General features: G+C 55.8%; 1 protein-coding gene and 1 long non-coding RNA gene across 2 annotated transcripts in view; one reads left to right on the forward strand and one right to left on the reverse strand.

The window, feature by feature from the left end:
* On the reverse strand, positions 1-26,596 carry Fignl2 (fidgetin like 2). The gene is made up of 2 exons (XM_075960708.1): positions 26,413-26,596; positions 1-3,716 (listed from the first exon to the last, which is right to left on the reverse strand). Exon 2 carries the CDS (start codon positions 3,703-3,705, stop codon positions 1,756-1,758), a length of 1,950 nt encoding a protein of 649 aa, XP_075816823.1. The 5' UTR covers positions 3,706-3,716; positions 26,413-26,596; the 3' UTR covers positions 1-1,755.
* Positions 25,482-27,654, forward strand: part of LOC142843406 (uncharacterized) — an 8,593-nt gene continuing 6,420 nt past the window's right edge. The window contains exons 1-2 of the long non-coding RNA XR_012909625.1: positions 25,482-25,591; positions 25,944-26,436. This is a non-coding gene — a long non-coding RNA (uncharacterized LOC142843406). The remainder of the gene's footprint in view (positions 25,592-25,943; positions 26,437-27,654) is intronic.

Here is a 27,654-nt window from a genome sequence, read left to right on the forward strand (position 1 = left end):
CTGAGAGAACTCCCTTATCCCATGTTCCTACCAAGGATCTTTTGGCAGCAGCGCTCTGTGGCCTCTGGCTCCAGAGAGAGGCTCGGAGGAAACAAGGACCAAGGGAACACAGCAGCTCTCCCGTTCACACTCAAGGCTGGCGCTTGCACGGCAGCTCTCCCGTTCACACTCAAGGCTGGCGCTTGCCCTCGGTACCTGGCCCCGGCCATGTCTCTCATGCCATCTTGGGCACCCAGAAAGTGAGGAGGACGAGGAACTGTAGGGACAAGCAGGGGGGCTCGGGTGGGACAAAGATGGGGAATGTTCCTTCTTTGCACCAAAGATTGTGAAATGGTCTGAGGAGCTGAACAGCTGAAGCCCCATTGCGGGAGCAAGCAGGAGGAAAAGGGTTTGAAGAGAAGGGCTCTATTTCCTCTGTCATGTCATCCTCTCCAGGCCCCACAGTCTGGGAGAGCAAGGAAATACATTCCCCACAGAACTGTCTCCAGAGCCGTGCTCTCCCTCCTGACAGGTCCCAGAGAAACAGGAGGCCTGGCTCCTAGTAGTCAATATTGTGCCAGCCAGACTTCTGGCTAGATCATCTTCATTCTGGGGGGAATCCCTTAGCCTGGTATAGGGAGCCTCTGACTAAGCAGGTGTCCAGTGAGGTAACCTGAGAACATTCCACTGGGTCACCTGAGGCAGGACATGAGCCAGAGTACCCCAACCCTCTGTAAGTTTCCCAGAGAACCTGAAGCTGAGGACTGGGGCCCACAGGAGATTGGCCAGAAGGAAGCAGCAAGTCTCCCTGGCCCCCTGGAGGGCCCTGCTCCTGCTCATCTCTCCCTTGTAAGCTGGGCCTGGGGAGGAAGCCTTTAGTTACATTCTGTTTCTGCCCCAACAACAGCAGTTTGGGACTCATGTCTGGTCTTCCTCATCAGCCCCAGTCTCTCTGGTCTGGGAGAATCTGCTCCCCTGGGGTGGAGCCTAGGGGTAACAGGAGAGCAGAAGTCTAACATTCTTTCTAAGGTCAGTTTCTTCCTGAGTTGTCAAAATAAAACGAAAAACAGCAAATCCTACACATCTTACAAAAATAAGAGGCCTAAAATATTAAGCAATCTAAATTTCTGGGACTTCCCCTCAAAAATGAACAACAACAACAAAAACCCTTCTTTGGGTGTTTTTCCCCTTGTTCCCACCCCTAAGAGCCAAGATTTCTAGTGGGTAATATACTGAGGGGTTGTGGGCTCCCTACCCCCCCCTTCTCAGCCTCTGGGCCAAAAGAACTTCTGCCAAGACCCTGCAGAGTGAATGAGGAGGAGGGAGGAGACACAGAGGAGCCACACAGAAAAGCTCGGAGGGTGGTACGTGAGGAGGGGACCAGAGGGAGGAGCCAAGAGGGTACAGGGATAGTATGGGGAGGGGTCAATGACAAAGCCTCGAGGAGAAACTAAGCCTAAATAGAAAAGGTAGGATGGGAAAAGAAGGGTGGCGCTCGGAGGATAAGGAGACAAAAGGATTACGGAGAGAGGACAGGAGCTCCCTAGGCCCTGGTGCCAGCTCATGTCGTGTGTGCCCAGCGGATATGGCGAACTTCCCGTCCACAATAAATAGGAGAAACCTGAGTACACTGGTGCACATGGCATCGGTCTGCCTGGCAGAAGCATTTTCCTTCCCATGCAAACAAACTCACCAGCAGAACCCTCCCCTCTTTCACCCCACATTCATCACTCCTTTGGCCATCCTCTGGCGAAGGTGGCCTCTCCCCGGCCATCCTCAGTGTCCGGAGCCATACATTTTGTCCCATTCCACTAGAGAGTCCAGCTCCTTGGGGGAAGCCCGAGGGCCCACCTTGGCTAGAGCAGCCTCTACGTCTTTGTAGGAAAGGGGCCTCTGCAGTCCGGAGAGGCCCACCTCGGCCGCTGCCTGCTGGCACAGCTGCCCCAGCTCGCCGCCTGAGAAGCCCTGGGTGCCCTGCACCAGGACGGCCAGCTCCCGCTCGCTCAGCGCACAGCCCTGCTGAGCCAGCGCCCTCTGCAGGATCTGCCCGCGCGCCGCGCCGTCGGGCAGCGCCACGTACAAGCGCAGCGCGAAACGCCGGCGAGTCGCCTCGTCCAGGGCCGCCGGCCGCGAGGTGGTACCCACCACCAGCACGCCATCGTGGCGCGCGCCGCAGCCGCCGTCCAGGCAGGCCAGCAGAGGCGCCCGCAGCGAGGCCCCGTCGTCCCGCGCCGGCAGCAGCGCGTCCAGCTCGCTGATGAGCAGCACCGAGGGCGGGCGGCAGCGCGCAGCCGCAAAGGCCGCCTGCAGGAGGCGCGCGCCCTCGACGGCGCCCGAGGCGGCCAGCCCGGCCCCGCGCAGACGCAGCAGCGTGGCGCCCAGCTGGGTGGCGAGGCAGCGGCCCAGCAGCGCTTTGCCGGAGCCGCGGGGCCCGAAGAGCAGCACGGTCCGCGGCGGGCGCGAGCTGCCGGGACAGGCGGGCGGCCTCAGCAGGGGCCACAGCAGCTCCTCCTCCAGCGCCGCCTTGAGCGCGCCCTGGCCCGCCACGTCTGCCCATTGCACCGGGGGCCCGCAGTCTACCATCTTGCTGGTCACCAGCTCCAGGGTCCCCGGGTCCACACCCTTGGGAGGTTCCCCCGACGGCGCCGTGAAGCCTCCGCGGGTGGCCGGGACCCGCTCGGGGGGAAACTTGTCAAAGGGCTCGAGTTGCGGGCCGTAGGCGGGGGACCCCAGGACCTTGAGAGCTCCGCCGCCGCCGTACTTGCCGGTCCCCTCCTCCGTAGCTGCGGCTGGCTTGGCGCGGAACCCGTTGCCCCGACACTCGGCGTCATCCGCGGCGGGGTAGGCGGCGCCGTCTGCCGCGGGGGCCTTGGCGGGCTCGTAAGCGTACTTGCGGTAGCGAGCCTCCGCGCCCTCATCGACCGCCTTGCGCTTCAGCGACACGCCCTCGACGGCGGCGGCGGTGGGGAAGCCGTAGGGCGCGGGCCGGGGCGGCGCGGGGGCGGGCAGGGGCGTGGGCGCCGCCAAGCCGGACGGCAGGTAGGGCGCGGGTGGCGCGGCGGGCGGCGGGAGCGCCCCGAAGCTGGGCTGCGCGGCGTAGCCTGCCGCCGGGTAGTTGTAGAGCGGCGCCGAGGGCCCGTAGCCGGGCGGCGGTGCTGGCTGCAGGAGCGCGGCCGGGGGCGGCGGGGCCAGCGCGGCGCTCGTCTGCGCGCAGTAGCCGGGCGCCAGGTACCCGCCCCCGTAGCTCGTCGCGTACTCGGTGGCCCCCGACGGGGCCCCGCAGGCATTGCCGGTATACAACGGCTCAGCCAGGTTCCCCGCTACCACCGGGGAGCCCCCGAGGCCCGCGGACCCACCCCCGCCGGCCGACTTGGCTCCCGGGAGGCCTTCGTGGAGCGAGCCCAACGGGTAAGGTGGCTCCGGCCCGGGCCAGGGCTCCGGGTCCCCTTTGACGCCGTTGAGGAAGGCGGTGTCACTGTAGCTGGCTAGGCCCGGGCGCTCGTAGGGCGAGTCCAGGACTCCGGAGTACTTCTCAGCGTAGCGCTTGAGGAGGTTGGAGGCAGTGAGGGCGGAGATATCATCGTGTGCCCAAGCATAGTGGCAGCGCTGGCGACCCCCTGGAGGCATCTCCAACTTGTGGGCCGGCGATGGGGTAGTGGAGGAGACGTCCAGGTGCTGCTCTGGCCACTGGTTGAGGGGCTGGGCGTGTTCTGGTGTCCAGTGCATCTTCGTCAGAACTGCAGGCAAGAAGAGCAGTGACTGGTCAGCTCCTGCAGCGGCTCTGGGGACCCACTGACGGTCCCCAGACTTAGATGATGACAGGCTCTCCCTCCCAACCTTCTGAACCTTTTGTTTGCTTGCCTGTTTGTTTGTTTATTTGTTTGAAATAGTTTCCTTAGCACCAAGAGGAACCCAGAAGTGCCATGGTTAGCCCTAACTGCACACGTCGGACAACAGCGATCTTCCCCACAGCAGCTGTGCCTCCTAGGGAACAAAGCTCATTCCTGGGACTCAGCAGAGGAAAGGGCCAGACTGGAAGAGCTAAACCATGAGACTGGGGAGTGACCAATACTTACCGTTCACCCACTATGTGCGGGCCACGGCAGGGGTGTCAGAGTTTGTAAGGATTAGTAAGGCAGGCCCAGAGCTCCTGGCAAGGAGGTCCAATAAGTTGGCATTCCAAGATTCTCTGTTCACCTTGGCCTTCACTGAAACCCAAAGTCCACTTTGGGCCTGAGGTCAGAAGTGCCCTGGAGTGTGATCCTGCCCATCCATCCTGTAAACCACAGTGGCTAACCCAACAACACTTATTTCCTTGCTATTTGATTTCTTTGGGCCTCTGCCTAAAGAAACTAGAACCCTGCCAACTAGAACATGCCTGTTCGCCTTACAAACATTGTGTGGGACGGGCCGATAATTTGCTGAAGCGCATGGGATAATATGGAGCATGCAGGTGACTTTCAGCGGCATCCCAGGGCTGGCTAAGTACCTGCCTGCCATGCTCAGCGACCTGGGATCAGCACTGGAGGGGTTTAAAAAGTGAACACTAATTTGTTCTGAGCATCCCAGTCACCAAATAAAGAGGGAGGTACGATCACACTCACTTTGCAAAACACCAGTTCTCAAAAGGAACAAAAGTTTCTGGTATGTGGGGCCACAGAGCGGGTCTGTGAGCTATCACAGTGTCTCTGTGCCATCAACAGCAAAAACAGTCCAAGGCCGTTCCCTAAACTGTTCTCTGACACCCATCAAGGGGTGAATCCTGAAGTAGTAAGAGATTCAGAGCCTGAGGAACAGTTTTGTCTTGCCACGCGGCTCCCATAAGCCAGCCTAGCCCAACAGTAAAACTTCAAAGACTAAATGAAGTGAGCCCATGGCATACCCAGACAGCCCAAGCTTTTGATGGATTTATAAAAGCGCAGGTTCTTCCTTCAGCAAACTTTGTATGGGGGGGGGGGTGTGCGCGTGAGAGAGAGTGAGGAGGGGGGAGAGAGAGCACGCACACATTGATGCACAGGGGACTGAACCCAAGGCTCCTGCAGGCCAGGTAAACACTATGGAGCATTGCTTCGAACTTCTCTGCAAAAACTGTATTGAGCAAATACGGATGGCTAAGATGGCTCAGCCAGCCGGGAAGAAGTCAAATAAATACCTTCCTTTAATAGAGGGGCTTGCCTGAGGCCCTGGAGCTCAGGAGAACATGCCTCTCCTGGCTGAGGACTCACCGAAGAGCTAGTGTCTCTGTGGCATCTAGAACAGTCACAGGGAGCAGTGCATCCCAGATGACAGAAACAGTACACTCAGAACACCAGGGCTAGCAGGACGCAGTTATGCAATTATGCACACGTGCATTCTTTGCTCTCAGAAGGAGCTCTGGAGTTTAACACCAGCTTTAGCAGTGCAAAGCGAAACAAACCACGGCCGGCCTCCTTGGCTCACTGTACTGCCACCTGCTGGAGACATATCACAACTTACAGAGCTGTACCGGGCTCTTGTACTGTGTACACCTACAAAACTACACACTGAGCCTATAGAGAGGACCGAGAAATGCAGTTTCTAGAGTCGTGACGGTGTGTGTGTGTGTGTGTGTGTGTATGCGGGAGGCTGAAAGCAGTGTTTCCTCTGGTTGTGCATAGCCACCATACTGGCAGCGGCTGGTTATTCTTGGAAAATGAAATGGCCTGCTGGTCCACCTAGAAAAAGCATGAGCTATGCACTAGTACCTGAAAGGAGGGTAATAGTTCTGGAAGGTACCAGCAGCTGGAAAGAAGAACAAACATAGAGGTGGGGGATGTGTGTTCTGAGTCCCAGCTCCTGCTGAGGGTTTTCAAAGATGAGAGCCATTACACGGTGACAGAGGGGCAGTTTTCTGGGACACCAAGTCACACCTTATCCACTTCCTATCACCTGTGCCCTGGCTCCCAGATTCTTAATACAGAAAACACTTGAGGACTGTGTCTCCCTTGAGTGCAGGTCTGGGCCTGGACTTGTCCCCGTGAGCTTCCTTCTCCCTTGCCAGGCAATCTTGACTAAGTCCTCACCAGGTACCACGGGGAGTCACTCATCGGACACTCTGACCTGCCCTCCCAGCCTGACTCCTGCTCTCTTCTGCAGAAATCAACCCTCTGTGGTGGAGACCGATGCCTGGTATCACCCCATACTTCTTAATCACTGGCCTGTCTCCTCAGATACTTTAGATCTTTTTTTTTTTTCATTTTAGCCAGGAAAAAAGAAAAATGAAGCCACTACCCACATTTCCCCCTTGCCTGCAGCTGTATACACCTTGTAGGCCAAAGGCCTGGAGGTCTATCCACCTCAGCTGCAGATAGATCCCCATCCTGAGCCAACAATCAGTCCAACCTAAGTGCTGTGCACAAGTTCCTCCTATTGGGAACATAACTCTCTTCACAAACCCAAGATGACCTCCCTTGGCCCTGGGTCCCCACTAACTGCCAGCCTTGCTCTGCTCCCCTTCTTTTGGGGACTGCTGCCTACGTGTGGTGAACATGATCTGCCACATGTCCTCTAGGCTAGCAGGTAGGCAAGGAGCCACGTCTCGGGCAACTTGGGCTTTGCTGAATACTGGAACATCGCACTTCCCTTGAGCCTGGAGATGGAAAGGATCTGGTCTGAGTCTGAATCTAGTCTGAGGCCTGGGCCCAAACGGAAAAGGGAGGGAGGCCAGGCTCCAGGATCTGCTTTCAGGTTGAAAGTGGTAGCAAAAAGGATCCCGGAGACACAGCAGACTGCAGGAGTATGTACAGCTTTAGGTCCGTGTGCACTTGAGAGTACAGGTCCCCAGCAAGAGTAATTCCAGGAGCTTCCTCCCAGACCGAGCCACACCAGCCTGGCCTTCGTATGGATAGCGATCACTAACTCCCTGCTCCCTACCAGCCCTTAACACCCCTACACAGCCAACCTCCCCACTTCCAACTCACTCTATCCTATCTATAGTTCCGGGGTCGGCAGAGCCAGGGGTGAGGAACACCAGGACTTGGGCAAGAGCAGAGCCCTGAATCAGGCAGACCTGTAAAGTCACATCTAGACACGGACAGGGGATCCTGAGCAGACTACCCAACCTTATGGAACCTCATTTTCTCCCGATTAAAGGGCATAATACATAACAGGTAGAGGATGGAGGATTTACAATGAAAGGCGGTACAAACTATAGGCCCCAACTAGTACCCTCTCCGGCTTAGTGGTGACCTGGGGGCTGGGGCAAGGAGCTGATTGGAAGACTCCTGCCAGCAGGACAGGACAGGATGGTCCTCCCGCCACTTCATAGACCCCCCTCTGTGCTTCCCCCATGTTGGTGCTCCAACCTACACGAGACAGAGATGCAGGGAGAGCCCTGCCTCTCTCCAAGATACACAACAGATAGGAGTCAAACTCTGGCCCTCGGTATCTTCCTGCAGTGCCCGCCTCCAAGCCCTTCAATGCTTTGCCTGAGAGTCATAGTGCTGGCTCCTGTTGGTCTAAGAAAACGGCTCCCATATCTTCCTGTAGATATAGCTGTCTTCCAGAACTGTGGATTTGGTCTTCGTACCTCATGGGTATTTGTATCCTCTGGCCAAGCAGCCCAGAGAAAGCTGTCCCTTTCCCTCTGGATACGCAGTCACACACAACAGCGTGTGGACCGGAGCTGGCAAACAGTCCTTAGTTTGGGTTTTGTGGCTTGCCCTAGTGGTAGCTGGGACTCTGAACTACACACACACACACACACACACACACACACACACACACACACACACACGGCACACGGTATGATAACCAGCGGTTACAGAACTACTGAATGTAAGAATAGTTTCTCCTACAGCCCCACTTCTCACTGGAGGAAGCCCGGGATTGCAAAGATTGATTCAGCCTTCACAACCAGCCTTAGTGCTGCACTGCCTCCCTGCCTAAGAGCGCCCAACCCATCCCTGTACTTTGACAGCGTAACCAGCTGACCCCACACTGTCACTGTGTGGCCACCAGTCAGACGCCCCACCTCGCTATTCTTTACACTCTGTCAGTAACTATCGGTTCCACAGGAGAAGCCCAGACACTTCACTGTGATCCTAAGGGTTCTCAGAAGTGAGGCTGCACGGTTTCGAGTCAGATGGGCACGACAGCACTCACACAGTGTCAACACCTCTCTCCGTTCCCAGAAGCCCCTTAAGACCTCAGAAATTCTGATTCCAGATTCCATTACCCACGGGGGGGGCATAGTAGAGAAGGGGCATCTGGCCCCCACTCAGCTGTAGTGGAGGAGGGCTCATGCTCCTTTCTGGGCAAGCCTCCTCCAGCTCCATTATCTCAGCCTGGGACAAAAGGACCAAGTGGAGAATCTCATTGTGGGGCCTCGGTATGGAGATCTCATTAATCTATTCACGCAGGCTCCCACAGGCCTTTTGTCATAGGCTTTTTGTCTGCTGCTTACAACTCAGGTCCCAGGGGTCCGCAGTCCCTGGCAGAGCCTGAACAAGCCTCACTGCTCCGGACCCTGCCCCTCATGCCAACTCCCAACCATTGGAAAAAGAAGGAAAGACAGAGACATGGGGACCTGGAGGACTGGGCACTTGCCCCGTCCTTGCAGTTACCACACAGAAACCTCTCTCATGCTCCAGGAGAGAGAATAGGCCCAAGGAGAGAGAGACCCTCCTGCTTAGGGGATGCTCTGGGGGCCTGCCACAGAACCTGGTATGGCTGGGGCTCAGTGCATGTCTAGGAATTAGCAGAAGTTGCCAGAAAAGCGACCATGGTCCATATTCACTAAGCATACTATCTTGTAGCCTTTCGACCTTTCAGAGAGTTGCCAACCGTGTGCCAACTGATAGACAGGCAGAACTGGGTCAAGCTGTGACCCAAGTTTACAGCTTTGATAAGCTGAGTGTGGTCAGGAAGAAAGGGAGGAAACCACAAAGGAGGAAGAAGGAATGGGGAGGGATGACCAAAAAAAACAGCATTTGAGTTAGGAGGGCGGGGCAAGGGCTGTGTCCAGCCCAATGACTGCAGTGAACACAGCACTGTGTACTTAAAACTGCCGCAAACTAAGTGTTCTCACCACAAATAACCATGTGGAGCAATGTGCAGAACTGTGGGACTTAACCTTTCATCGAAAACATTCAAGTTTTTGTTGTCAATTAAAAATTAGGTTAAAAAATCACTACTATTCTTTTTTGTTTGTTTGTTTGTTTGTTTTTTTGTTTTTCGAGACAGGGTTTCTCTTTGGTTTTGGAGCCTGTCCTGGAACTAGCTCTTGTAGACCAGGCTGGTCTCGAACTCACAGAGATCTGCCTGCCTCTGCCTCCCGAGTGCTGGGATTAAAGGCGTGCGCCACCACCACCCGGCTTCACTACTATTCTTAAAGCTCTGGTAACTTGAGTTTTTCGGTGCTAATGGAACTTACGGATAAAATTGATGGAGTTTTTTGTTTTGTTTTGTTCAGTGTTTTACCTTCTTTGCACCAAGTGTTTACCTGGTGCCAAAGAGGCCAGAAGAGGGCGCTGCATCTCCTGGATCTGGAGCTACAAATGGCTGTGAGCTGCCATGTGGGTGCTGGGGATTGAACCCAGGTCCTCTGGAAAAGCAGTATTTTTTAACTGCTGACTTATCTCTCTAGACCCTTATTAAGAATTTTTAAAAGATTTTTAAATTGACCAGGCAGTGGTGGCACACACCGTTAACCCCAGCACTCGGGAGACAGAGGCAGGTGAATCTCTGTGAGTTAGAGGTCAGCCTGGCCTACAAGAGCTAGTTCCAAGACAGGCTCCAAAGCTATAGAGAAACTCTCTCAAAAAAAAAAATTTTTTTTAAATTGTGTGTGAGAGTGTGTGTTTCTTTGTGGGGCTATGTGCCAGAAGAGGGCGTAATATCCCCTGGCGCCAGACTTATAGACCACCCAACATGGATACTAGGAACCTGTTGTAGTTACCTTAACCAGGCAAAGATGTATTACATTTGTTTATGCTGCAGAATATTGTCTTAACTGTGTAAAGATGTGTTGTTACATTTGTTTCGCCTTGCCGGAGTAAGGCACTTGACTGGTCTACTAAAGAGCTGAACAGCTAATAGGTAGGCAGAGAAAGGATAGGTGGGGCTGACGGGCAGAGGAGGAGGAACCTAGGCTGGAGAGAAGAAGGAGAAGGAAGAGAGAAGGAGACGCCTGGGACAAGAAGCCAGGCAACTATTGCCAGACAGACAGACAGACAATATAAGCAGTGAAAGTAAGGTAGGTATACAGAAGTAAGAAAGGTAATAAGCCGAAAGGCAAAAGGTAGATGAAGAGAAACAGGTTAATTTCATTTCAAAGAGCTAGGCAGAAAAGAGGTAAGCTAAAGCCAAACATTCAAAACTAGTGTCGTGATTTGGGAGCTGGTTGGTGACCCAAAAGAAAAAGCCTTGTACAGGAACCAATCTTAGGCCCTCTGTAACAGTAATATATGTTCTTAACCACTGAGTCATCTCTCCAGCCCTGCCAGGTTGGTTTTCTGTTTGTTTGAATAGCAAAGAAAGGGATGGGGCGGGGGAAGAAGAAAAGACTTATTCTGGAAGCTCAGAGACAGCCAAGGCTATATCTGGGGCTATGGACACCACCCGAAATGGGTCTGCAAAGATTGGAGCCTTGGCACAGACTCCAGGCCCAAGATAAGAAAAAAAGGAAGAAGTGTGCTGAACTGTACGCAGTGTCCAGTCCTCTCATTTAGTCCCCTCCACCTACGGAAGCAGACAAGGCTAGAGCAATACCACTGAGGTGTGGCCCACCCTAGAAGGGGACGTCTCTTCCTTCGGAACCACCGTGTTCCCTGTGGCAAGGTTCATATGCCCAGCTGTTCCTAGCTATTCTCCTGGCTCAGAGCCACAGTAAAGATCATGGCGCTGTAGAGGGGTACAAGAAACAGGCACAGGGCTGGCAGACATGAAGGAAAGAGTGAGGAGTGTCTGCTCGCAAAGCTGTTTTCTGGACCGATTCTCTATTCGCCTATATCCGTGTTGCTTATCCTCTGGTGATTGTCTGTGAAGAGCACAGGCCTCTCTGCTGAGGGGCACCAACCTAATAAGACAATGCAAGCCACCGTTCCTCCCAAGATATCTGGAAAAATCAGCCAGCTCACTCATGACACCTGCCACGTCCTGTCTCTTACTAAGTCTTCCAGGTGCATCAGGGTCCACGGTGAGCCCTGTGTCTTCCCAGGCCCCCCACTGCTAACCCCTTACCTCCTTGGGGAGGCTGGATAAAGTCTGCATGGCCACAAGAACCCAGGGCCAACGGGCTGATGAGTGGTGTATGGGCTTCCTCTTGGGCCCTGATCCTCCTCTTAACACCCGGTGGCATTGCCCCGGTTTCTCTCCACTCCTGCAGGACTATTTCCTCCTCTCCACTGTGTCCTCATCAGCCCACAATAGGCTGTGATTTTCCCCAGTAGAATAAGCTCTGATTTCCCTGTGCCTGCTTTTTAAGACTTTTCCAGAACCAACTGCTTGAAAGTTGCCCAGATTAGAATGTCTGATGCCTCTCCTCCTGTTCCATCCTCAAACTGGTCCAGCTCTTTTCTGTGTTCAGGCCCAGCACGCCACTCACTAGTGTCCTCGTCCGTCTCTGCTGACCTAGATGCCAGGCCAGAGTCTCTCCAGCTGCCCCCCGGCCACTCGCCAGCCTCCGCACAATCACAGGCCTGGGCTCTGACTTCTCTCTCCACACAGGTCTTTCGATGATCACAGCCAGGCTCAAAAACTTGACCATCACGTGTGTGTAGATGCTACCTAAGCAGGGTCTTGCCACCTTGGTTTCCTAACTGTACTCCACCATGGCTGACACATGTGGCCTCCAGCCCAGCTGCCACCATGAACACGGCTCAAACTCAAAGCTGAGCATGGTAGCATGCCCCTGTGTAATGTCGGCACTTGGAACCTGGAGGCAGGAGCTTCAGGAGTTCCTCACCAAAACGAGGAGTTTGAAGCCAGCCTGCAAGAAACTTTGCCTCAAAACGCCAAGACAAAAACAAAAACATGTCTCTAGATCAAACTCTGGCTACCACCCCATCCCGCACACTCTGAGCTCGCTTCAGATCGCTTGGGCAGATGCCACCCGTCATCAGCCACTCCTTCGCACCGCACCAGCTGGCTCTGGCTTCAGGATGTGTGCAGATGACAGCCCTTTCCAGCACCCCCCTAGACATCTCCCCCTCGGCCCCGAGACCACACTGCGCCTACTCTGAGCTCCTCTAGCCTTCGAGAGACTTGGAAACGAGTCTGCTTGTTTTTCCTCCAGAAAAGCTTTTTGTCTTCTCTGATTTGTATGTGTGCGCGCGAGGTGAGCACGTGTGTATGTTTGTGTGTGTGGAGGCCAGAGGCTGGTGTTGGGTGTCTCCCTCAATTGCTCTCCACCTTACTTTTTGAGACAGCATCTCTTGATCAACCTAAAACTGGTTGATTTGGCTAGGCTAGCTGGCCAATGAGCTTTCAGCATCCATCCGCCTCCCTGGGCTGGGATTCCTCTCTGCACTAATGCATCTGGCTCTTTTGTGGGAAATGGAACGCAGGTCCTCACAATTGCATGGCTGAGCCATCACCCCGGTCCTTTTCTGTTCCCTTAAGTCCTGTACCTTGCCCGTCCTCACCCTCACCTGCTGATCCTCCCACCCGAAGGTACTCATTCTCCGCACAGTGGTGCTGGGCGCACCCTCACTTCACATATCCCCACAGTGGTGTTGGGCGCACCCTCACGGCTCAGCTGTCCCCTCATCCTGATAGCCTTGCCAGCGCTCGTCCTATATGAGCTATCTGTTGCTTTCCTCCGAGGAACCACTAAAAAGCCACGAGAACAGGGAGTTTTTGTTCTTCACTGTTCTTTCCCGAGCAGCTAAGACAGTGCCTGGCACACAGCAAGTTCTTGATAGGTTTTAGGATGGATGGATGAACGGATGCACGGACGGACGGACGGGTGGATGGATGGGTGGATGGGTGGGTGGGTGGGGGTGGTGGATGTCAAGCGAAGACTAGAGCCCAAAGGCATCCATTCATCCCAGGTCCCTGGGACCCACCAGCCTCGTTTCTCCCGTCTCTCTTCTGTTCCCCTCCCACAGACTTCCAAGGGAAGACAAAGGGGGTAATGGAATTCCCATCAAAGGCCATGGACACATGGTAAAGAGATCAAGGCCCTTGGGACCCTGCTTCCTGGAGGTAGTGAGGCCTCCCCGCCAGCCTGGCTCCTCTTCAGGGTGGGGGTGTGAGGAGTACTGCCCCTGGTCTCCTCATATGTCAAATGCCAAACAGCAGGAGGTCAGCCTGAGCAACACTGGCCAAGTGGCCCCCATCTGGGCCATGTGTGCACACATAAGAACTGGGGGGAAGGGGGGCAGCAAAGAATCCCTGTCTGTGTCCTCGGTCAGGGCCACAGCCAAGCTGTGACCATCTGTTGTCCTGTTAAGAGGCCTGGCCAGGGGCTGGCACCCTTGAGGAGTAAGCCTTCCACTTTTCCTGGGCTGGTAGAATTTGCAGAACTTTTAGCTATCATTGGCCCTTCCTTCTCAGTGCCCACCAACAGATTCTCTGCTCTTCCATTGTATGGAGGATGGGGACAGGACTCTCCTAAGGTTGTAACCGTTGTTAAGAGCAGTGTGATTCAGCCCATGCTTCCAGCCCTTGTCCCTGCTCCCTGCTCCAGCCTTGGTCCTGGTGGCCTTGCTCAGGATCATTGTCACTGAGTCTCCAGGCCTAGGCTCCAAGGCCCAGCCACCTGCCCATGCCCTGACTGCCCACTCCGTCCAGTCTAATTTCACCCTACCCCCTCCTCCAGGAAGCCTGGTCAGGCTGGCAACCCACTGAAGTCCCTCCAGCCTCCCACATCTAGAGGTATATAGCCAACCCTTTCCTGCTCTGGCTGTTTGATCCATGCAGGGCCTCTAGTCACAGAGAACACATACAGCATATCCACGTGGTGCCCCAGGAGTACTATGTGACAGGAAGGGTCCTGCCTCGCCACCCAGCCAGAACGAGGCAGGGATGCCATCTGTTCCCAAGCACTTCATTTAGTGCCCACAGCTTCTAATCCCACACTATCCAAAAAGCAGCCACCAGCCACAGGGAACTGTTTATATTTAAATCCATTAAAACGTAATAAAATTACAGTGTGTTCCCCAACAGCACTGGCTACATTCCAAGCACTCGACAGTCATGTATGATATCAGCTCCATACAGGACATCACCAAGGAACGTTCTGGACCAGACTGCTCTGTTCTGTAGCCTGAGCTTTGTTGGGACCATTGTAGCAGGCGGCTCCTCAGGCCTCAGGTGGCCTTCCTCAGGACACAGGCTGTCCCTTCAGCCTCCCTGGTGATTTGGCAATCGTTCTGGACTGCAGCTTCCCTGAGATGGTCTCAACCCCACGGGGGTAGCCCCTCCCCCAGCTTGTCTGGTCTGCCCAAGAAGAGGAGGACACAAGGTAGGACAGGGCAGTTTGTCATCTGGCCCTTAGGCTGGCTGTGCTTCCCACCCCCACTGGCTCCTAAGCACCCCTCCCCCACCCTGCTCACCATCCTCATCCTCATCCAAGCCCAAGGACAGATGGGGGCCAGCAGAGGGGGAGAAATGTGACCACAGTGAAAGCACTGTCAAATGACAACAGAGTCTGGGGGTCACAGCTGTGTCCCCTGAGGCCTGGACAGTCCATGCCCGGCCTTGCTTGGGCTAATGTTAATCTCCACCAGGGAGTGAGGGAGTGGGGAGAAGCAATGGAGACTCTTAGGGGAAGATAATCTTAGCTGGATTATTCCAACAGATGCAACCCAGTCCCGCCCTTCACATGGACACACACACACACACACACACACACACACACACACACACGCACACTCACTAGCTTCCACCAGGTGGAGCTGTAAAGTGGGCTCCCTCATCATCTGAACCAGGTAAAGGCAGACCTTGTTCTGAGCTTAATCCTTGTTCCAGGCTAGTTGAATATCCTTTGTCTCTGTTCAGTGGTCTGAGCAGGGTGAACATTCCCCAACCCCCTCACACACACACACACACACACACACACACACAGCTGCTTCTACAAACCCCCTCTCAAGGTCTTTGACCAATCACAGCTCTGACAAGTAAGTCCCACTGTCCAACAGTCCCCAGGGAATGTATTAGCACATTTGAACAGCTCTGGCCTCCACTGACAAAGCCTGGGGCCTCGAGAAGTGCCACAGCAGGAAGGCGGGGCCTTTGGGGAACTCCCAGGAAGAGGCTCTACATTCTGGGGCTCAGAGGAATTTGGGGACCTCGGCTCCAGCAGTGAATAAGCAATCCATAAAATCCCAATTTGCACATTCACTGATCAAACAGTCTGTCTACAACCCTGGGAGGCTAGGGTGACCCCCAGATCCCCTCCCCACACTCTGAAGAGCCTGAAGCTGGAGGTCAGGGAGACTCCCAGACCCACTCCCCACACTCTGAGGAGCCTAAAGCTGGAGGCCAGGGTGAACCCCAGACCGCCTCCCCACACTCTGAGAAGCCTGAAGCTGGAGGCCAGAGTGACCCCCAGTCCCCTCCCCACACTCTGAGGAGCCTGAAGCTGGACAGCACACAAAGCTGCCAATGTCGATCGGACTCAGACCTCCCCAGGAGCTTGGGGACCCGCCAGTGCTTTCTGTGACCTGTCTGCCTTTGGGGATAACTCTGCCAGGCCCCACAACCTGTGTCCACCTCAGTAGATCAGGGCTCTACTCTCTGGGGCTGCCCTGAGGCTGTCAGGCCTGACATAGTCACTTTTCCAGCTCAAAAGCCCTCTCTCCTGCCCCCACCCAGCTTTCCCACCTCCAGGTACTTACTGTCCCTGCTGAGGAATGCCCTAAGCCCTACCCTCCCACCACCCCATCTTGCTGCCAGGACAGGGCTGTCGGGGCTGTATCCTTCTATGAGCCATCTCCCTGTGCACGCCAAGGAGAAAGAACCAGACGAGATAGGACCCCTGTGTTTTGAGTACGAGACATGATCCTGGTTAACCAGCATTCTCTTTTAAACAAAGCTTTACCATTTCAGACTCTGGGTGATGAGTCAGGGGCCTCAGAGAGGTCACCAGAGCTGACCTGTTTGCCTCTTGCCTGGTAGGGATGGACTAGAAGAATGGGCACACATGTTTCCTGGCTCAAGAGAAGTAAGTCCTGGGCTAGGAACAGTTTGGAGGGCAGGACAGCCCATCCTACCACACTACCCTTGAGCTACAGTTGCAGTCAGCCAGGAATATCCCTGGTCCCTGAGGAAGGCAAAGAAGGGAGCTAATACAACCCAGTGTGCTTTCCAATGGCTAAAAAGACCCCCCAACACACACACACACACACACACACACACATCCTCATCAAATCCGAAGGACAGTGGGAACCAGCAGAGGTCATTGCATACCTCTGGGAGCCACCATAGAAGGGGACTGTGGTATAAACCAACAGCAGGACACCCTCCTTCCCTTTTCCCTCCTCCTCATCACCCGCTGTTCTCAAAGTCCCCGCCCAGCACAGTTTAGACCCACCATGGTCCTGAGGGAGGCAGGTATTAAACAACCAACAGAAGAGCGACCAGGGCTAGGGGTTTCTAAGGCCTTTTTAGAAGGCCCAGAGGATGACTGTGGGGGAGGGGTCACCGCCCTTCCTCCTTCCCACAGCTTATCTGTTGCAGAGGGTGAGCACAAACCTATGGGGTGAATGGCATGTGTCTGGATCTCTGACCTCTCCTCCAGTGTGAACTGGCAGAGAGGGCAGGGTGCCTGTGGGCCCCGAACACTTTCAAGGCAGGCGTGCTGGTGGGAGCTGGGATTGAGCAGACAGCAGTCAGGGCAGGGCAGGTTCGAACCATGGGCCATCTCAGAGGCCCAGAAGAGCCCTGGAGAGGGACTGCTTTCCCAACAGAAAAGGACAAAAACAAACAAACAGGACCCTAACAGGTTTGAAGGGTGACTACAGAGAAAACCACAACTTAAGAACCGCCTGCTGGGCCCTGGGAGCACAGCCTGCAGCCCTGAGCGCACAGGCTCCCCAGGCTGTCCTAGCCAGCCCTGCCCCTCTAGCCTGTGTCCTGGGACATCTTCCACCAGCCTCTCCTCTGTCTGTTAGAAGCCCCAGGCCTCATGACGCCCTTTCTGTCACTGTGGAACTGCCTAGGCAAGATGGCCTCCTGAGAGTCCACTGACCAGATCTAACCATCCTGACCTTCCCTTTTCACCATCCCTGGGACCTGAGGAGTCAAGAACCAGATGAGACTCTATAGGGCCTGCCTGGATGTCCAAGGACCTTGGACTCCATATGACCCGGATGCATTCCACCTTCTCCCTCCAGAGTCCGTCTGTGCACCTAAGGCTGTCACTACTCAGAAGCCACAGCCTATGTCATGAATCACCTGGTTCCACCGACGGTCTCTGAGATGGCCCTCCACAGTTGGCCCCACGTTTGAACCTTCTGCCTCTGCTCTCCGGCCCTTCTTCTATCTAACTACGGGGGGGGGGGGCAGTCCAAAGCACAAAGCCAGTTCTAACAAGGAATAGACAGGATCTCTATCTATCCTGGCCGGGAGATCACTGTCCTGCCCAGCCGCAGTCTTGTCTCTGTCATCTCTCCAGTCCCAGCCGTCCGTTCTCTGAGCCACCCGTGCTCACTCTGCCAGGCTCTGTCTGGGCATTCTGCCTCAGCACCTTCCCGTGGTCCAAACTGGGGAACGCCATGCCTGGGCCCTCTGTTCCAGCACCTTCCCGTGGTCCACACTGGGGAACGCCATGCCTGGCCCCTCCACCCCAGCACCTTCCCGTGGTCCACACTGGGGAACGCCATGCCTGGCCCCTGCTTCACTGGCCACCGTTCTGATGCTTACTGACAGCAGCCATCAGTCCTTGCTCAACGCTCCTGTGTGAATCTCCTTAGGGCAAGCTGCCTGGTAGAGCACCCCACACTGCTCTCTCCCACACTTACCCCTATCCTTCCCCTCTTTCACCACCTCCCCAGAACCAAAGCCTTCCGGCAAGGGGTGTACCCATAATGCTCCCCAATAATTTTAGAACAGCGGCCTCAACCGCCCAGCAAAAGTATTCCAGAAAAAGCCCACGATCCGCACTGAACCACACCTGCAGCCTGTGTAACAACCTTCTGGAGACAGTTTGGTTTCTCCTGGTTGAATCCTGTGCTGTCCCACCTCAAATCAGCTGCCCTTTAGGGCTCAGCCCCCTCCCTTTCCGCAGGTGGCACCAGGCTGTGGGGACGAGGCACCTGTGGGGCTGACACAGGTGCTGGGAGAGGAGGCTGTCACCTGCTGCTTTGCTGAGCTGGGGTCACTGCTCTCGAGCAGAGTCTGCCTCTTGTGAGCCTGCACCTACGGTTCACCTGCCTTCAGGACTTAGTGCCGGATGGGCAGGGGGCAGGAGACAGGAGCTGTCGGGGCTCTTGGCCAGATTTAAGCCAGCAGCCCTTTTCGCAGCTGGCAAGCCTGTGAACTGTTCTCAAAAATACTTTTCATTGTATAAATAAAAATGTAAGAAGGGAAAGAGTAGCACTGGAAAACTGACCTATTTATGAACTTCCTAGAGGTCCTGGGACACAAGCCTCGGGCCGCTCCATGTTGCCCTAGAATCTAGTTGCCCTGGGTTGGTGTAAGGGTGTGCAGCCTCCAAAAGGTTTAAAGTCTGGTTGACCCTTTTTCTCTGGTCTCAAATGTGTCCCATTCTTGTGCATGATGGTGGATGAGAAACTGCCTGCCTCACCAAAGATGAGGAAACAGGCCCAGGCAGCCCACCTCCAAATCCCCAGGCGGACAGCCCTCCCAGCCTCTCCCCAGCCCTGGGGTGCTGGGCTGAGTCACTCAGCTATGCAGCCTGGCCGGTCCACCTGGGTGTTGAGAGGGAAAAGCTGTCCTCAAGGGGGTGGTTCCCACAGCTGCAGGACCACAGGAACAGAGAGAACAGGAAAAACTGGGGACGGATGATAAGCGAAAGCTGTGTAGCCACCGATTCCCCTCTGCTTGCCCCATGGGGTTCTCCACATATTACCCACTTCATATATGCCCGATATTTATATCACAACAGTCCAAGAGAGACACTCCCATGTGACGGAGAAGGAAACCGAGGCACTGTTCCCTTGTCTAAATCACCAGGCAAGAACAGGGGGCCCAAGGGATGCCATTTGATTTAACAGTTAAGAATAGTATCACTTGATTCTGCCTCCTATTGGCCTCCCTCACCATTAGCAAGTCTCCCTAGAGCCTCTCCCCATATTACAATCAAAGTCTCAGCTCAGCACCCTCTAGAGCTGTCCTTGTGCCCAGGTCTGAGGAGCTCCGGCTGCAGTGTTAACTCCCGAAGGCGGCCAGACTCACTGTCAGGCTCAGAGGAAAGCCACCACCGTTCCCCACTCTGTGGGAAAACGGCAAAGGTTCATGGAAGGTGAAGCTGAAAGTTCCAGAACCCCTGGAAATGCTGTGCCCCCACCAACAGGGACACAGGACATCAACACTCCTCTGGAGTGACCCATGCAGTTCCCACATGGGTGGGTCCCAAGCTTAATTCCTAGACTCCCTCGCCCCCAGAAACCCACTGACAAAGTTCCATCTTTCTTGATGAAGGGCCGAGGGTCTAAAACTCAGGCCAAAGAGAGTGTGACAATAGAGAAACAAGACAGAAGGGTGCCATCCCCAAAGGACATGTCCACCTGGAAAGGGAGCTCTCTAGAGAGAGGGCCTGGTGCTTTCTGTCTGGGCTCCTTGCTAAAACTCATGTTGAAGCCAGGTGTAACAGCCCAATGTCACTTGGGAAACTAAGGTAGCATTGCTAGAAACTTGAGTCCAGTCAGTGCTAAACAGTGAGCCAGCACAGGCCAGCACAGTGAAACCCAGTCTCATTAAATTAATAAATAAATTAATTAATTAAACAGAAAGCAGGAGACGAAGACAAAGACAAAGAATCAGACCAAGACCCCCATCCTTTAATGGGGTGGTTGGACCATGAAGGTTCTGTTCTAATGAATGGATTCGTGTCCGGCCAGGACGTGAGTCAGCAGTAGAGTGCCCACCTGTCATGCATAAGGTCCCAGTTCACTCTCCAGCGCTATTTCACACAAAAGGAGTGGGGTCTGAGCATGGTGGTCTACACCTTTAATCCTAGCATTCATAGGGCAGAGGCAGGAAGATCTCTGTGAGTTCAAGGCTAGCCTGGGCTGCATAGTAAGATAGTGACTCCATTTTTTTTTTTAAGGAATGGGTAATCGCACTGTGAGAACAGGCCAGTTCTGTCTCCGCCTAGTTCTCATGTGCCCTCCCACCAGGTCATGACCAGTACAAACGCCCTTGCCTGAGACCAGCCCTATACCCTTGAACTTCTCAACCACAGGAAGTTCAAATACACTTCTACCAAATCCCCTAACTTCTGGTGATTCCGAGGAGCAAAACCATCTTTGAGCCACCGTTTCTATAGAGTGAGGTGGGAGAGACAAGTTCTCCTGGTGGCCAGAGTCAGAGCGCGCACCGTACCCAGCGAACGCCAACATGCAGACCGGTGGGGACGGAGCCATGAAGGGCAAGGGGTTGGGGTGGGAGGTGTTCTGTGACCACTGGGTTTTTGGGGGGGTTCCCCCTATGGCCTCAGGGACTAAACACCTCCTCAGACTCTTAAGCATCCAAGGGTCAAGAAGAACTCAACGCTCCAGGAAGACGAGCCCGAAGAGTGACCCTTGTCCCAGTTGCCTGCTGATTCCCACTGACACAGCCTCCCAGGACAAGCCCCTTCCTAGGAGTCCTGTTCCAATAGCTGACCTCCCTCACAGCCTCTCCCCAACCACCCTGTACAGCTCTGTGTGGCCACACCTCAGAGGTTCCCTTCCACTCAGGCAGTGTTGGGACCAAAGCTTGTCCTTTTCGCCTCTTTGCTTGTCTCCAGCATCTTCTAAGTTCCTTGAAGATGACATCACATTTAAAGAAAAAAATGATTATTGGATGAATGAATGGCTACCCGATACCAAGGCTCCGTGACCACTATTCACGTTAGATGCCTGTGGCAGGCAGCACTGGGCTGACACTCCCCCCCCCCCCACACACAGACACTGTGAGACTTTGTTAAGACAGCCTCACTAGCGAGATGGTTCAGTGGGCAAGAGTGTTTGCTGCCCCACCTGATCATCTGAGTTTGATCCTGGAACCTGCACGGGGCAGGAAGAGAACCAACTTCCCCAAGCTGTCTCTGGACTTTCACACATTTGCAGAGGCACATGCACACAATCAACAAATAAATAAATGTAAAAAAGTTCTTGAGAGAGACTGACTCTAACTCCAGGCATGAAAACCCAGTTGGTAGGGGAGAAATGTCAGGGACCATTGCTGGCATTCTTTGAAGCCATGGACACCCGGACATTGCGGTGCGGGGGTCACCACAGAAGGCAGGGCTCCATCCAGGGGCCAAAAGTGAAGTGTAGTTTCTTCCCTGAGGCAATGACTAACCTTGTCACTAGTCCAAGGGTGCCAGGCACTGAATGAGGTAAAAGAAGGCAGGCTTCTGTCAGCCCAGTTCCCGTGGGAGCCATGCTGGCTCCCCTGCGTGCCTGTTTCCTGAGCCATGTTCTCTATCCTGATGCTGCCTCTGGAGTTTCAGAGGTGGTGCGCACAAGCCTTGTGGGGCCAGAACATTGGCCGTGCATCTTCTTCCTCCTGCCCTGGGAGGTGGTTCTTTGAAGTGCCTGGGCTCCAAGGCACTAAGCATCCCGAGAGATGGGCATTAGTGCATAGACAAAGAGGTAAACCGAAACCAGCGCCCACATCTCCACCGTGGGGCTCCTGTCCCCAGCTCACAAATAACCTGAGAGTACGATACAGACCACCGCAGATGTCACTTTCCCAGGGTTACACAGGCAGAGTCCCTACAGCTCGAGGCTTGTCCCTAGAGCAGGGTCCGTGACTAACAACACAAACTAAGGTTGGGCGGTGGGGACAGAGTTCCGCTCCAGCATGTCCGAGGCCCACGTCCAAGCTACAATACTGCAAGGAATACATTAACAAAAATGAAATATGGTTGGACTTGGGCCCAACTTTTCATTAGGAACTCCTGCCCACCTACAGTTAGCAGCTGGAGTCTAAAGCTGCCACAGTTCGGAACTGGAGGGCAGCAAGGTGACAGCCGCACCAGTCAGCAGAACATCGCCTTCGCTGTAATCACAGCCCTCATGGACTGGGTCATTCACGACTAGCGCTCTGTCCCCTTGTTCTGGCCTCATTCACTTCTTACTGCGCTGCTTGTTCAAGCATAGACGCCATTCTCTGCTCACAACCCAAGACCCAAGGGGAACCGAGTGCTTCCCAAGTGCTACAGCAGTTTCCCACGGCTGCCCGCATCCAGAAGTGCTGAGAAGAGCTAGCTTTCTCTCTGCCTCTTCTTCCTGAAGACAAGTGGACCCTTAAGCAATAAAAATCTCCCATTAGCTTCTTCCCAAGCCACACAGTCCGAGATGGGGAGCAGTGTGACCCCTCAAACCTGAAAACTGTCCCGGCAATCCCCATGCCTGCCCTGCAGCTCACAGAGTCCCCTGCCAGTAACAAACCCAGCAAGGATGTCAGAAGACCTAGGCTGCAGGCCAGACCCTGGCCTCAGAGCCCCAGAGGGGTTGGACTGAAGAAGCCTCAGGATCCAAGAGCTCTTAAAGGGGAAGATCTTAAAGGGGAAGATGAAGTATGGTAATGTCAGGTAATGACAACGCATTTTTCTGGGGACACCTTCTCTATCCTCCCTGAGGACTCTGTAAACAAAGAGTAGAGACCCACAGTTTGCTGGCTTTGCCCCCTCCACCAGTGGCCAAGAACCCAACCCAGGACCTGTAGAGTCTAACCAGCATCTACTCCTGAGCTATCTCCAGTCCGGAAATCCTCAGAAGCAGTCATCCTGAAGGCCCGGCTCCTCTAGCTAGACTCTCTGGCTGCATGTTTTTAAGCATAAGCCCTACTAGCCCACTGCCTCTCTGCCGCTCAGCGGTGGCCTCAGGAAACACCAGTAGATTTCTTGTTATGTTTGGTTTGTTGTCTTTTGGGGGTGGGTGGTATCATCAAACACCGTACCACCGAGCTACATCCTGGCCCTTTTTTGGCAGTGGTGATGCTGGGTTTTGAGACAAGGTCTCACTCTGTGACCCACAATGATATGTAACTCACTATGTAACCAAGGCTAGTTTTGAACTCGTGGTAATCGTCTCAGATTCGTTAGTGCCGGGGTTAGATTGTGAGCCCTCATGTCTACCACTACTCTGGTCCTATTTCTTGATTCTTCGCAGGGAAAGCCCTAAAATTTGGTGTCACACAGCTCTTAAGACCTCTAGCTCCCGGGAGACAGCAGAGTAGACCAGGACTAGGATTTCAGGTGAATACAGCTCACCCCTGCCTCTGACTTCCATCCACTGGCAGGCAAGAGCGCTCAAGGCAACAGACGAAAGGTATGCCAGGCCTTGGTCCTTGGTCACCTTCCAGGATGCAGCCCTGGGCCTTTCCTGAGCCAGGCTCCTGTGTGGAGCCTGGTTTCCATTAAGTAAGGTGATGAAGTCATTGACCGCCAAGGCGAGAAGAGGCAAAATTCAGCTAGAGGGGTCAGGGAGGGAAAGGGCAGTCAGCCAACCTGTCCCCTGACCTCGTCCAAGACCAGCGGTGGGGGAAGGGAGGGCAGGACTCCTCAGGATGCAGGGTAGCAGCAGTAGGGACCAGTGGTGAGGAGTGGGGGAGTCCAGCTAGATAATAAGCAATTGTTAATGTGCCCCATACGGATCTGACTGGTCTCTCTGTTTAACAGGGTGATAGTGATGGGGAAGGAATGCTGGTCTGTGGGGAAGGGAAGGGGCAAAGTCCTCCCAGGACTTGGGGGGTGGGAAGGGTCATCAAGGAGGAGGAGGGGGATAGGAGAGAAAGAAAGGAGAAGCAGAGCCACCCAGGGGTTCCCACCACCCAGGAGGAATGACAAGAGTCCAGGATCTGCAGACCACCTGGTTAAATTCGTCACAAAACTCCTTTTCCTCACCCACACAGACACCCAAAAGGTCAAAAAAAAAAGTCCACTGTGGGGCAGGGGCCATAGTGGGTTTGCTGCCTCTTGGAGCAAAGACTAGTTGGGATCCATCCACAATGGAAGGAAGGCACAGGTGCAGGGCAAGGAGGCTGTGGAGGGAGGGACAAGTGACAAGAGCTGGGGACTCTAGGGAGGCTACACTGGAGGGGGGGTTATGAGGCATCCTAGCTAGGCCTTGAAGAATGAGGAGGTTGTGGTAAGAGCGGGACAATGGAGAAGGCATTTGGCTGAAGGAACAGCAGGAGCAGAGGCAGAGAGGCGTGAAATTGCGTGGAGAGCCTGAGATTCAGCAATAAAGCTGCAGTCAGGCAGGGGAGGGGAGGGGCTCCTGATCCATAAAAAGCTGTGGCCATGGATGACCAGGAGGGAGGCAGGAATGGACGCTGGAACACCACACCGGTGCCTGGGTTTCTCTCTCTTCCCTCCCTTTCCCTGCCTTGATCTGGGTTGTGTACTGGAGTTGTCTAACTAGGTGATCTTTAATCTGGCTACTCTCTTCACCAGAGCCAAAGACTATGCAGGACCTTGGAGGCCCATCGCATCATCCCTGTGTCACTCGGGCCCCTCCCTCTCCTCCTCCTCGGGAGACTGAGAAGTCCTGAGGACTGGGCCTTCCAGGAACAACTCCAATCCTCATTACAATTTCCGTTGACTCAAAAGGGGCTTCCCCCAGAAGACAGTACAGCAAGGGCGTGTGGGTCGCTTCTGGCTGCGGCGGGCACCAATGGAATCAAGGGCAATGAGGGTCGCTTCTGGCTGCTGCGCACACCAATGGAATCAAGTGGAAATAAATGAAATGGTGTTAAATATGGGTAAGGGGGATTTACGAGGCCTGTCACACAGTCCTCCAGGGCCGTCCAAGTAAGATCCTCCCCTTTCCTCGGGCGACTGAAGAAAGTACCGCCCCGCCCCCTGCCCGCAGCTCGGGGCGCCGAATACCCGCTCTCATCCTGGGGTGCTGCAGCTCGGCACCCCCTTGCTGAACATTATGGCTGTCCCTGGGAGGAAAGGGCTAAAGTCCATTAGAGAACGCCGTTCAAACCCGACCTGGAGGTTCTGGGGTACCCAAGGTTCCTAAAAGATGCTCAGGGGTTTCGGATGTAACACTGGGAGAGTTCGCAACTCCCGCATGCAGTCAGGGGTCTCCAGGACCACTCCAAATACAGAGTGACTCTCCGGCGAAGGTGTCAAACTCCGGGACACCGAGAAGTCCCTTGACTGTAAACCCAGAACAGGGAGGGATGGGAGCAGACCCCCCACTCCTAGCTGCCGGACTGAGAGCCGGAGCCTGCTCCGCCTCTACTGCCGTGAGGACAACACAAACATTCTTCGGTCCTCTATTCTCCTCCAAATTAGGTATCCATGGAGACTGGGCCGGCAGCCTGACAGCCCCATGGCCTAATCCTGATTTAGTGACCATCCCTTTAACAGCCCACCCACCCGCCCACCCACCCCTGCACTCCGGGCCGCCGCGGGGCGCAGGCTCCAGGCTGCTCTCGCTCTCCCCAGCGCAGACCGCTCCACAGACCAGCAGGAACCACTGGACCAGAAAGGTCCGGGAGGGAGCCAATATCTATTAAGGTCTTACTGTGTGCCCGCCCAACAATCTACGGGGGTCTGGAATTGGGAATCTCTGCATAGACCAGAAGAGGGCTCTAGGAGTGGGGAAGTTTAAGGGGCTCAAGCTAGAACTGGGAACTCCGGGGGGGGGGGGCTCAGGGTAACCAATGGCCCACGGGTGAAAGTAAGCGCAGCTTCGTGCAACACCCCAACTCTGAGCTGGGACTGCAGTCCCGGACTGAAGAGAAACGAAAGGCGAGTGCGTTAAGGGCGCAGGGATAGAAATGGCCTCAGTCTCCTGTCACTGCCCCGTCACGATGCTGGGGAATCTCCAGGCCAGTAACCCAGCCCCCACCCCCTCCCGCACACACAGGGGCCGCTGGACAAAGACCTGACGGAGTGGGAGGGGCCTGCGGGCCGGCCCTCGGGCTCCGGCCGCCCGATCCTTCTGGGACCCGAACCCGCAAATCCTGGCTCCTTCTCCCCGAGCCCGCAGACTCCCCAGTGCCCGCCGCTCGCTACCACAACCGCCGCGCTCCAGACCGGGAGGCGAAGCGGGTGCCCGTCGGCGGCCGAACGGCAATCCCATCCCTGGTCGCCCCCTTCCTCCCGGGAAATGACCCTGGGCTCCCACGCACCCGCTTGGGTCTCTCCCGGCCTTGCCCTCCGACCTCCACCTAGTTAGACCCCCTGCCCCTCGGCCCCCCGCCCTTCCCGGGCCTCGCACGGCCCCGCGCCCGCGGACAAAGCTCCGGACATCGGACCGCACAGTCGCCACCCTCTGACCCCCGACCGGCCCGCGCGCTCCCGCGCCTGCCCCCGCCCGGGCCTGCGAAGCGTACCTCGGCATCCCGGCCGGGTCCTAGGTGAGTGTGCGCGGCCTGGGGGGGCGTCCGGCCCAAGGACCGGGGCGGGAGCGCGGGCCGGGGGCGACGGGCCAGGGCTGGGGGTCAGCGGCGCTCACCATCCTGGGGCCGCTGCTGCTGCGGCTGCTGCGGCCGCCGCGGCCGGGAGCGGGACTGGACAGTGGGGGTGGCCGGACAAGGGGCGGCCCAGGCTCCCCCCGCAGGCAGGACCCCCACCCCTCCTCCCCCTCCCGCCCCCAGTGCCCTCCCTCCGGGCCCGCGCCCCGCCCCTCCCAGCGCCCCGCCCCCGCCCCAGCTCGCCCGGCCCCTCAGCGCGTCCCCGCCGCCCCGCCTCCCCCTCCCCCGGCTCGAAAATAAATTAGCCACCGGGGTAAAAAGAGCAAATGACCCTCGGTGTGAGAGTGTCCTTGCGCCACTCTCAGGCCGCTCGCCCGCTCCCGCCTCCCCTGCCGTCGGAGCGAGAAGTTGCGCTGGGGGTGGAGGCCCGGCCCGGAGGCGGGGAGGCCGAGGAGGCCGGACGGGAGCGGACACCCGGGTAGGACTCCAGGCTGCCGTGAGTGGCCGCTGGCTGTGAGCCGCTTCCTGGGTCGAAGGGCAAAGGGGAAGGCGGCTGACCGGGCCCGCCCCGTCCGCTGGCTGGCCAAGACCACCTCTTCCAGGACGCATGTGGACTCTCGCCTGCGTCCCTGACCCGGGTGTGCAGAGCACCTATAGCTTGCAGGATGCCCAGGGCAGGACGGACAGCCAGGCGAGGACACTGTCTCTGCACAGGTGCCGCCGAACGAGTGGGGTGGGAAGTGTACAGAAGACCTGGATTGAAGAGCGGATGGACTTAGGGGAGGGGCTTATAGAAAGCTCTGGAGAGCTTCCCCCAAGGAGACCCGGTCACCCTGGGCCCAACGGCACGGACTGAAGGAGCCCCAGCCACCACTGGTGACCAGTGGCATTTGCACTGCAGCATATGCACTGGGTAACTGCATTGTGCCAAGCACTGGCACTTCCAGTCTAGAGTAAGCACAGTTTTAGGTAGGCATCTCAAAGCTTCCGTGATGATAAAGGCCAAGATTTCCTCTGCCTTAGGGGCCCTGAGCACAGGCACTGCACTTATGGTGGAGGCTCTAGAGGAGCCCAGGGCGTCCAGAGGTTCTGTGGCAATCGTTGTCCGCCTGTGGGTAGCGCTTCAGGGCTCTGCCTCTCTTCTGAGGCTTCCTTTTCCTT

The sequence above is a fragment of the Microtus pennsylvanicus genome, chromosome 2 (assembly GCF_037038515.1).
Source record: "Microtus pennsylvanicus isolate mMicPen1 chromosome 2, mMicPen1.hap1, whole genome shotgun sequence".
Taxonomy (NCBI): domain Eukaryota; kingdom Metazoa; phylum Chordata; class Mammalia; order Rodentia; family Cricetidae; genus Microtus; species Microtus pennsylvanicus.

Bases quoted from the DNA above. Each gene is read 5' to 3' on its own strand.
- Fignl2 (XM_075960708.1), bottom strand. From the start codon at position 3,705: ATGCACTGGACACCAGAACACGCCCAGCCCCTCAACCAGTGGCCAGAG.